The sequence below is a fragment of the Durio zibethinus genome, chromosome 10 (genome assembly GCF_047325235.1).
Source record: "Durio zibethinus cultivar Kanyao isolate XHJ-2024 chromosome 10, ASM4732523v1, whole genome shotgun sequence".
In the NCBI taxonomy this organism is placed as follows: domain Eukaryota; kingdom Viridiplantae; phylum Streptophyta; class Magnoliopsida; order Malvales; family Malvaceae; genus Durio; species Durio zibethinus.
In genome coordinates this window covers 28,152,094-28,164,128 of record NC_143171.1, presented here as the reverse complement: position 1 = coordinate 28,164,128, position 12,035 = coordinate 28,152,094, and the positions used below count along the sequence as shown (strand labels likewise).

At 33.7% G+C, this 12,035-nt stretch overlaps 1 protein-coding gene across 1 annotated transcript; it reads right to left on the bottom strand.

Annotated features, from left to right (window-relative positions):
- Positions 1-1,457: 1,457 nt before the first annotated feature.
- On the bottom strand, positions 1,458-6,669 carry LOC111293132 (putative inactive leucine-rich repeat receptor-like protein kinase At3g03770). The gene is made up of 8 exons (XM_022885886.2): positions 5,992-6,669; positions 4,505-5,904; positions 4,175-4,308; positions 3,522-3,765; positions 2,952-3,163; positions 2,840-2,865; positions 2,146-2,257; positions 1,458-1,962 (listed from the first exon to the last, which is right to left on the bottom strand). The coding sequence occupies exons 2-8, from the start codon at positions 5,847-5,849 to the stop codon at positions 1,741-1,743; spliced, it is 2,295 nt and encodes a 764-aa protein (XP_022741621.1). The 5' UTR covers positions 5,850-5,904; positions 5,992-6,669; the 3' UTR covers positions 1,458-1,740.
- Positions 6,670-12,035: the final 5,366 nt, after the last annotated feature.

Genomic DNA, 12,035 nt, shown 5'->3' with positions numbered 1-12,035 from the left:
GACTGGGATATGATACAATAAATAGTAGGTAGATTTTTTTTGTACAAAGTATAATAAATAGTACTATATATAATATATATATATATATAATATAAGAGATTAAGTTCTTTTTGTCTCTAGAATATATTTATTATGTTAATGAATAATTTAATATGGCCAATGAAGTTTGTAGATATTTGATTTTGGTTATTAATATTTTTTTTTTAAGTTGTTAAAGTTTAGGATAAATCAAAACAAATGATAAAATTATTTTAATGAAAGTTATTTTACGAAATAATTTTTTATGGAATAACATTTTTTATAAAATAGATATTTACGAAATAACTATTCAAGAAAGAATTCTTTTACGAAATAACACCTTTATAAAATAACTGTTCTCAAAACAATTTTCTTACATAACATGATTAATAGTTTTATCAAAAACTCTTATATAAAAAATTATTTCACTAAAAGTTATTTCATAAAAAATGTTTCACTAAATATTATTTCATCAAAAAAAAAAAATAACCTCAAAATATGCAGATTTATTAAGTTAATTCTATTATTGAGATGTCCGGAGAGTTTGGCCACCAGTCATCTAAATGAAACATAAAAATCAATGTTTCAAGTAGGATTTGACTCCTCTCCTCGCAATTCTCTAATCTTGTAAGATTCAGAAGACTATTTGACAGTTCTCAATAACAGCTACCAACTACAAGAACAGAATGATGGGTTCTATCCAATAGAAGTAGGCAAGAGATATGTGCCATAAGGCTAACCTGGTTTCAAAATCTATACTTTTTCCTACTAGTTCTAGTGGGCTTTGCCTCTAGAAATAGGTCTTATTTTATTTTTCCCCTTTCTGCATGAAAGAAATGGGACATATAACCTTAGGAAAGGCTGTTAGTAAGTATAAAAATGTGACATTCAATTGAGTTTTATTGGCTAGTTGTGTCAAGAACAAACCAGCTTGTAAAGGCTTTGCTTTTTGGTGATGATTGTTGGGTATCCTGAGCAGCTCGAAGCTTTTAAAAGCATGTATGATTTTCAACTAGGAATGGCAAGCCATTGGTTGCAGATAATTATAAACCTACCAGAACACGAAGCTTGAGAACTTTGCCTGAATTTGAAAGCAATGAGCATAATGATTGTGATGAACTGGTTTCTGCTTCTGCTGGGGTATATTTGAAGATCCTTCCAAGACGATGAAATCACAGAAGCTTTTCGATATTGCAGGGTATGTCAGTTATAACTGATACAGATACTTCTAGTTGTGAAGTAGTTAAGAAGCTCTGCAATTGTTCATAATGATTGTAAGAACTTCTATCTCCTTTGAGAAATGATGTTGAAAACAAAATTTTTTGATCCATCTTTGCAAGTCAAGAAGATTTGCATATGCAAAATCTCATCATATGGAAAGCTTTTTTCTTTGAAATGGATAAAAATCAGAACAGACCATTGAACTAAGCTACCAGAGATTGTTCAAAAACAGTATTTGGTGCCATTTCCTTGTTGCCTATGGCCATGGTAGCTTTCTTATAACAAAAATGTATGAAAGACATCTATTTTACCAAAAATTTTCCATTTAGAAGGTCTAGAAAAAGACATTTACAACTTTACATTTCTCAGGAAGTGCACCTAAATATAGATAGACCTTACTCGTTTTTTACACCAGAGCACCTTCCAAGAGCTTTATCTAAGCAGTGTCCGCATGTTTCTACAAATGAACATCAGGTGTGCACTAACCATATTAAAAATTAACTATGTAGAATCCGATTTCTGATCAGCATCAGCTGCAGCCTGAACTTGAGCTGCGTACTGCAAGTTCCAAAGAACATCCTCAAAAGATGGCCGAGATGATGGTTCAGGACATATGCATTTGCCTGTAATAGATACCACTATGGATAACGACTCCTGTGAGCAAGTGGTTAACACAGTTGGATCCACAATTTTCTTTCGGCCATCCTGGCTGCCAAAGGATGCCTGTGATTTGTAATACAAGATCTTAGAGGTATACCTTTCTCCAACTCTTAAGGATAAATGGAAAGCAACATTGGCTTAACATTTCAAATCTAATCTAAGCCTTCTAGAACTCAACACATTTTGACTGCTTCCAGCCATAATCAATGTCATAATGTTGTGTTAAATGGAAAATCAGTGGCTTACCATTTCATTCAAAAGAAACGTTTCTCCTTTTCCACACACTATAGGCCCAACAAGAGACTCGAGCAATATAAATCCAAAGTTGTAAACATCATCCTCCAAATTTTTCCTTTGGCTGCAATAAAGAATGAAAAGCATTTGATTATAAAAACAAAAATTGGCAAGAAGGTCCTAAAAATGATCCAACAAGAAAACCAAAATTTTCGGCACGACACAGCAGTGGTGCAACAACAGAAAAGATGAGACACAGTTGAAATCAATGGGAAAAAAAAATTGTAACCGACTGCCTTTGACAGCAGTTATAGAATAAGTTTAAAGGTAGATGGTAAATGCATGAGAGAATGATTGAGGAGGAAGTAGCTATACGCATATGATGATGCATACTGACATTAACAGCAGAGTTTTGCTCAGTGGTAACATCTAAAAGTCCTAATGCTGGTAGTACAGCTTTGTTTTTTGTGATATCAACCATGCCAATTGGAGAGACAAGGGTGCTCTAGCAATTGCCATGGTGGAAAGGAAGTGGAAGCAGCAAAAGCAACTGTTCATGCAATGAGAATATTGAATTTTTGTTAATGATGCATGTCCATTATTTTACATAAAGAAGCATGAAGATGGTATTCCAATTCTAATCTCATTAGTTCAGTTGCAAGGCAAAAATTCGGATAGTCTGCTGACAATTGGTTCCATACAATACCTAGACATTAAGCCTTCTCCCTTTGCCTGCAGAACAATAAAATGTTTAAGAAATCAGGACCATGATATCTTTTGCAAGTAACGAGCTAAATATAAATAGCTAGGAAACGTACCTCTAGTTTGTCATTTTCTTCCATGATAATTGACATCCCATAGTCACTTAGCTTTGCTATTCGATGCTCATCCAGCAATATATTATTCGTCTTCAATCGGTTATTATAAACACCAGGAATAACCCCAGTATGTAGAAAATGTACAGCCTTGGCGACATCAATTAGAATTGCTAATCTGTCAGACCACTTAAGAACCTTCTCCGGACAATTTTCTGCATCATTTTTCCGGATTGTGGTTGTCAGGATCCAGCACACATTAAGGATTAGAAGATGGTCAGTCAGGAAAGGTCATAAATGCTGATGCAGGTTACCTAAACCCATGCCCTTACAAGTCCCAGAGTTCAGAATGAACGAGGCAATTGCATATTCTCTAGTCCATAAACCTCTAACCACATTGTCCTCTTTCCACTGTTATTTTTACAAATGCAGAGCATCTTACAGCTTAACAATCATTAATTCGTCAATCATAACAACAGCTTTGAATAGAGTATCTGCTACACATGTAAGTACATCTATAGCTGTGCACTTATTATAAGCAAATGTAATTTAAAGTTCAAATGTAACACTAACCTGACAGATGCATATGATAATTCCCATTAGGCACATAGTCATATACGAGGAAGACTTTGTTTGCACTGGAATCATCTTGTACGCCACCATCAATGCAGTGACCCAAAAGGCCTACTAAATGTGGATGGTGAAGCTTTGAGAAGAAATCAAGCCTAACTTTAAGATTTTGAATTGAATATTTCCTGAGTAAAGTCAAAGATCGAATGGCAACATAGGTCCCATTCTCCAATCTTCCTTTGTAGAGCTGAAAAAGAGAAACAAATGAAGTCATAAAGGTCTTTGATGATAGCATATACAAATATCAGAACCAGTATTTGCCACATGTGTTCTGCTCATGGACAAGGGCAAAACCTCATGGATATACTTAAGGAGTATAATTGTTTTCTAAATCTTAGCTCCAGCAAGCTATTTTCATTGGTGCCATGCTTCCAGAAAAGAAAATGAAAGGAGAAATCTATAAAAGAAAATTTCATTTAAAGCTTATGGTGTAAATAAAATTTCCAAGTTCATCAACTTTTCCCACTCAAAATTCTTAGTTCTATGCAATGCTTGATGTCATGATTGATAAAAACGAGTGGTATAAGATCTGATCTCAGTTTTACTGACAAAACAAAATCATCTAAAGTTGATAAGTTCTTCAGTTTTGATGGCACCTTCCCAGTGGAGCCTTCACCCATAAACATTGATGAATCAAAGTTATTTGTGGCTTCCTTCAACTCTTCCAAGGGAAAAAGTCGACATACTGAAGCACCTTGTGCCCCTAGCTTCACAACTTCAGAGATGAATCCTAAACAAATGAAATTAAATAATTAATAACATTACTAATTACTCAAGTTTCCCTTTGACGCACTACAGGGTTAGAAGTCATGATGAATTCCCTTCTAATAAGCTACTACAATATGAACTTGACCTTTATTAAGTACAAACATATCTTGGATGGATTTGGGATGATAGATGCAACAAAAGAAATCATATTTGCTTACTGGCATTTGCAAGAACTTCAGGTGAAACCCCGGTTATTGGATTCTCTTGAACAGCCTTTTGCCATATATGAGTTTCAAAAGTCCGCCTTCGGCAGCATTTTCGAGACAGAATAAGAACCCCAAATGCCAAAAGCACCAGAAGAAGAACAGATCCAACAATAACAGCAACTAATACTGCTATCTTTCTTCCACTTTTCCTCGTGTTTGCTTCTTTACAATGGGAACCTTGCTGCTGCTGTTGGCCATCAATTGACAAGCAATTTCCACCAAATTTGACTACTCTCTTATTTGATTTATCGTTCAAGCAAGAAGGAAGCTCACCAAGCAACTTGTTACTAGAAATATCCACAAACCCAAGTTTGCTACCACAGGTTAGATGCTCTGGAAGTGAACCACTCAGCATATTTGATGCCAAATTCAAATAACTGATGCTTGGCAAATCAAACAAGGCAGAGGGAGGTGTTCCACTTAGATGATTAAAAGATAAGTCAAGGTGCTGAAGATGACTCAATATGCCAAATTGCCTAGGAATTTCACCTGAGAATAAGTTCTTAGCAAGAAGAGCTGTAACCAATCCTTGGGGCATGACAGGCAGTTTGGAATCCAACCGATTCTCTCTTAAATCCAACACACGCAGTCGAGTCAAAGAACTCAAATCAGGCAATTTACCTGAAATCTTATTGTGGCACAGTGCAATATCTGTAAGGCTTGAAATCCTGCTTATTGAAGCAGGAAACTCACCCCTCAACCGGTTGCCCCTCAAACTCAGAACAGTAAGATTTGATAAGGAATCCAATGTATCAGGAATAGTATCATTGAAGTAATTGCCATCCAACGTTAGAGTTTGAAGCTTAACCATTCTAGATATCTGAGGGGGGATAAAGCCAAACATGAAATTGGAGCTTAAGTCCAAAAGTTCAAGAGAATATAGCCTATGAATTTTCTCAGGAAGTGGCCCCCAAATTCCAAGCGACACTAGGCTAAGTACCCTTAAACTGGTTAACCTTGTCAATGTGGTAACTAAAGAATCAATGGAAAAAGTCTCAGACAATGTTTTACTAGGAATTGCATATCCAATGAATCCACTAATATTAGCAAGCTTATCTCCCCTAATCTTAATCTCAGTGACTAAATTGTCCTGGCAAGATATCACAACATGTGCTGTCTCAGACAAGTTACAGAGGTCCCCATTGTAATTATCTAGAATTTGCAGCTGTGAAGGGTACTCTAAATGCTTCCTTACTTGCAGCAGAAGTTGAGTTTGATAAGCTTGCAATCCATGAGTAGTCTGGAAAAAGCAACTCCATGAAAACAATACTAGAACAAACAAGTAAAAGTATCCCATGGAACAAGCTTGTGAGGCAACAAATTCCAGATGTCTCAAGAGGTGAATAAAAGCCCTAGAATTAAAGCAGGAATGTTAAATTCGGAAGAAACTGAAACATTTACATACCTAGCAAAAGGAAGCTTGATAAGCAATGCTTTACCTGAAGGTTGAACCTTTAATTACAAACCCAAGAAGAGAAATTTCACTGGAGTAGAGAACTGCAAATCCTGTTTATATGCTAAGGCAAATCTCTTTTACACTTATCAAATTCAGGAGCTTACTTAAAAAACATGGAAAGCTGAAACTCAAGTAAATGTTGGAGGAAAAACATAAAGAAAATACTCTTACTTAGGAAGATCAAAGAAGGTGTTGTTCCCAAGAAAAAGTTCAACACTTTAACTAACTTCAGTCAAAAATGAAAGGAACCCAATGGAGAGAAACACAAGGGAACATTAACAAACAAGCAACTTTCATGATCCAATGAATATGTCTCTATCTCTCTCTTTATCTATCTACTTTCTAGGAAAATAAACAACAACCCAGAAGCCAAAACAAGGTTAAAAAAGGTAACTTGAAGTTAATTGTAAATACTTTGGCTAAATTTCTGTAATATTATTGAAGTGGGCTATAAAGAGAAGTGGACGGCGCCTGCCTGCTGGTTTGACTGCAAATTTAATGTAAGGTGGTAGTTGAAAAGTGCCGTACAAAAGAGAGAAACGATCAAAGATGACTGATAAGGCGATTAAGAGGGAAGTGCATTAATGGAGCTCCTTGTTTTTCTTGTGAGAATAGACAAAGCTGAGTGGGGACTGTGTTATTGGTAACCAGAAAAAGGGTGCTTAAGAAATGCAGTGATGGAGAGATAATCCTGTATATAACCGAAAAAAACTATATTTTTTTGTGCAGTTTTTTTACTGTTGGGAATTATTGTAATTGACCTTGGATTTGGGATATTTACAACAATGCCATCACATGGTCTCCTTTTTTTTTTTGTTTTTGGTTATGTCCTCGTTGTTTGAACTGAATGGTGTGAGTACGACAGATTTGGCTCTGGTTTTGTGCCCTTTTTCTTACTAAAAATGGCCCCTAGTTTTAGCTTCTGGCCAGAAACAAGACCAGGAACTAGCTATTGGGAGGCAGAAAATAATTAGTCTAAGCCTGTAAGGCAAAGTCTTTGTGCATATATGAAATCTTTTATAACAAAAATTTAAAAATGTACAGACTAAAACTATTATCCACACAGATTTGGAAGAGTCTTGATCAAATATTCAAATAGCTTTGCAAGTATATACCTATGAGATTTGCATCAACACTGTGGGATAAATCTAATCTGATCTTTTTCAGAAATTATAATGGAAAGATAAAATCATATGACCTGAAATGGTTGCGAAGATACTAACAGATGGAAAATTATCCACATATGTCAGTGTTTATCTATGTTTTCCAAGGTTTAACTCTACATATAAGTCAATGAAGCTTTTGTCTAGTGAGAAAATTACAATAGTCATCATAGGGAAATCATATGCAAAATCTGAAGTTGAATTTTCTCTGTCCTTGTTTAGCAGTAAGGCATTATTAAATATGGCAAAAAGATAAAGCAATTTCAATGTCCTTTGAGTAACCAAAAGTAGCACAGAATAAATAAACCAAAGGGCTTAAGGGGGATAAAGCAGCAGGCATCATCATTCGAACTTGGATTACTGCAAAAAGCTTTGGCCCTCTAATCCTGGGACCCCACGCCCTTTGGACAGCCTGTTTGAAGGCAAGATTTACAATTAGCCTTGGAATCTCATGCATGATCACTATAACAACTTAACCACGCGCAATTGCACATGCTTTGAATCACCAAACTCCAAAATCCCACTTCACAACATACCTAATAACCGTGGATCTTTAGTCTCTTTTTCTTATAGTCATATATATTTCTCTCTATGAACACAATCATTTTATATTTATATTAGTGTTTTTTGAGAATCTTTGCATGTTTTTATGGAACATGATTCCATTGACGCGCCTTTAAAGTGAAGCATAAAGTGGTTTGTGGTGGTGGAGCTGCCCTGACAAAGTGGTATGTTAGCGGAGGGCCACTGCAGCTGGCTTGAAATTTTCATATTTGGATATGGCATCTGACTCAGTCAAGGCCATCCTAGTTCATACACAATAACATGATTGCAAATATCTTCTTCTCAGTTTAACAATAAGCCAGCTTTGTGTTACGGTGTACAGAGATTTTCATGGGACCCAATCATCAATATTTGGCTATGAGATGATGGAAATGCATTTCTGCCTTTTTTTCCCACTCAGGTTTTGCAAGTTCAGAAATCAAAGATGACCTTTTATGAGATGAAGCCATTTGAACTGGGTATATTTTCTCTTTTGCCAGAAAAGGGCAAAGACGTTTATCAGTTAGCCTTCTGAAAAGAAAAGTACTAAACATAATCCATATCATCCTGAATCAATATGCCGAGGGTAGACCATGTTTCAGCATAGTTTCATTAGAGTTCTAGGGAAGTTTAATATCATAATTCACGTCAATTTGTAAGAATTGTTCGTATCAATTCATTAAGTTTCACAATTTTATCTTATTTCATAAATTAAAGGTAATATGAATATTTATTTTAAATTGAACTCTAATATATAATCGATGTAAAGGTTATAGCTATTCTTTAGACTATGACACTTAGCATGTTAAATTTCCTATATAACAAATGATTAATGAAAAACAAAAAGTTAATCACTAAGCAATCAAGGAAGCAAGATTCCATCCCATGACAGACAAACAAAGACGGTCAATAATTAGAAAAGTGATCTCTTATTTTTAGGCCCTGATAATGGTACTATTACCAGTGAAAACTTAGCATCTTGTGCATTAAGACAGTTTAGTTTCCTAGATAAGGCAAAGTGTAATACCTCAGCTCAAATAATAATTTGATTAGATTAATATTAAAGTTTATCAGTTTATTAAGACATTATTTAGTAAAAAAAAAAGAATTAAAGTTTTAGATGAAAGAAAACCTAATTATCGTGAAACAGAAAGGAAATCGAGTTTTTTTTCCTCATCTTCCTTAAAGTTAGAGAATATAAAAAATCAAGTTAGAAATTCACAATCAGAGGCTACAATAAAGTTAATCCCTTAAAGGTGAGTACATGCCCTCCTTTTATTTAAAAAGAAATATCAAGTTGATTACTATTATTTGGAGTTGAAGTTTTGAGAGCAAAAACCAAGAAAAATCATGAAATCTTTCATTAATCTTCATGATCTATCTGGGTAAATTACTGAGCTTTTTTTTATTTCATGTTCTTAAAATTTATTGATGATTATTGAATGGAATTTGAAGGCTGAAAGTAAGGATTTGAGTTTTTAAAGATTGAAGGAGAAATTTTATTTTTGGATGAGATGTTGTGATCTGTAATAATGAATTAAAATAGAATTTTGTATTAATGGATAGATTATTACTATGATTATTATATATCATTGGAAAGCATGTTGAATCTAGTTTCTAATAAAACAAACGAAAGTCAAATCCGAGTTTTCTATGAAGAGTTGTCTAATTTTAACTTAAAGATATGCAGGCTGTAAGACAACAGCATCAAGGTTGAATTACGAAATTCTTCTTAATTTGTATACAAGGATTTACAGATTAAGCCATATATGTTTGAAAAGCTTATTGAGTCTACTTTTAAATGAAATAAGCAGAATTGAATTTGGAGTTTCTTGTGAATAAATATATAATTTTTATTAAAAGGTATACAGTCTGTTTGGCAGCAGTATATGACGTGGATTTCAAAAATTGTTATAATTAATTTACAAGGAATTACGAGGTTTGCCATATATGGTTAGAAAGCTTATCAAGTCTAATTTTTAACGTATTAAAGAGATCATAATTCCGATTTAGATATATTGAAATATGACTGTTTTAATGAAAAGATGTCAGGCTATCAGTATTAATTAGTTAAGTTAACCCTTTGTGTAACTTACTTGATTTTTGTATAAATGGTCTCAAAAATGATTGATTAAATTCTGATCTATTGAAATGATCTTGGATAGGCCATTAATTATTTTGGGAGAAAAACTAAGTGGTGAAATCGAATGGAGGTAAGTAGAATCTCACACACTTTACTTGTTTTCGAATCTATGTATATATGTATGTTTGTAAATGAATGAATATTTTATTTCATTATTTTGGATGTATGAAAATAGGATCAAGCATATGATTATTTTGAGTTTTTCTATATAAATGATGGATCATGCTTATGAATAAAATGAGAAAATGATTTATGTTTAAAGAATAATTTTGTGATGGTTACGTTTTTACATCTCTGGGAAGTGGGATCATCGACACCAGAACTAGTTATACGACCCTGGCTAACGGGTAATAGTAGTTAGCAAAGATATGATCATACGACCTTTACTAACAGGTAATAGTAGTTAGCGTAAGCTCTGGCTAACGGGTTATAATAGTTAGCAATGATCATGATAATAAAATTATCGATACGACCAATATCACGGGTTATAGCAGTGACCATAGCTAACGATAAAATGAATGATAATGATGATTTATGATGATTTTAATAATTGATCCATGATTTGGTTTGATTATGATATTTGAATTATAGCATATTTTGTAATGATTTATGAAGTGACATATTTTGATATTGATTTATGAATTTATGAAATATTTGACAAAACGATAATCTTGAAATGTTTTTATATTATGATTTGATGAATGTTTTGAATTATCTATATGATATGTAAGAAAACGATACTTGATTTGGTAAGATGTGTGAGCCTATACTTACTAAGCTGTGGTTTGTTCATTCTCTTTTTACTTTTTCTTTACAGATGACTAAATGATAAGTTTGGTTAGTCTTGTGTGAAGTTAGAATATGAAATGGGTAAGATTACTTAATCGTCGGAGAATATATTGACAAGATTTTAAGAGTCAATTTTATACTTTATATGATTTGTATTTGGATATATAAAGATGTATCATCAATTGAATTAAAGATATAAATTTTATTTGGTAGATTATTTTATTAAAAAATTTTAGAATGTTTAAAAAAAAGATTTCATATTATTTTAAAATTTTTTTCAAAATAATATGATAATATTATGACTTGATCTACGACACAAAAAAGATTTAATGACATGGAAGTGATGAAAAGCATAAAGTGTTAAAAAGATAGGACAAAGATTTAAAAGGGACCACCATTGCATCTGATGATAGAGCTGCTGCAAAGACAAAATTGCTTTGCTTAAATCCACCCCCCACCCACATCCCACCAGCACAAATTTGAAATGTTTGCATTTAGGCAGGGTCTTGATTTCAAGACCTAGCCCCTAAGTTTGATGGTTATATTAAAAATTAACTTCCAACTTGTGTCTTATATGGATAGGATTTTTATGAAAATGAAAGGATTTAGGGCTACCCCTACTGTTATTTGCTCATCCATTGAATAAAGGAATGACAATAGATTCATAAATGATTTAATTCTATGGACAGGATTTTTATGAAAATGAAAGGGTTTAGGGCTACCCCTACTCTTGAAGGTGCCACCAACCCTATTTGCAGTTTGTCTTCTGCTCTCTTTTACTTTTTTATCTTTGTGGCCCTGCAGGGACAGTTAAGGTGCATATGTCCTAAGAAAATGGAACTGACGTTCAAATTCAAAGTATGCTTTTGTTTTTTGTACGGCATATGACCCACCAACTGGAGGCCATGGGCCACCCCTTCCTGATTTTCCTACCCCAAAAGGCCAAAACAGGATATCCACTGCCCACTCCAATGTACAATAATGTAAACAGAAAGGAAGAAAATACTCACCTATAGAATCAGACGTTTTGAAACAAAAAGAGGAATTTGTTTGCTCTGCTTCACTGTATCTTTTTCTTGTACCTAAATGTTTTTCCCCAGTTGTCTACCCTTTCCATTGGATATTGCCATAGGCCTATAAATTTATGGTCTTGGCCTCTCTGCTAAACAACGTAAGCCCCTTCAATGTTTTAAGTTACTGCTATGTCATTGAATACTTCTTTATGTACAAACTCCAGTAAATCTAAAATAGCAGATACATATGTGAGGAACAATAAATCCGAAGCTTATTTCCCAACTCAGATCTTACTTTCCCATTTTAAGTTTCATTTCTGCCAAGGAACATAAATGAAATACAAGAATAACCATCAATGCTGTGATCAAAGTAATA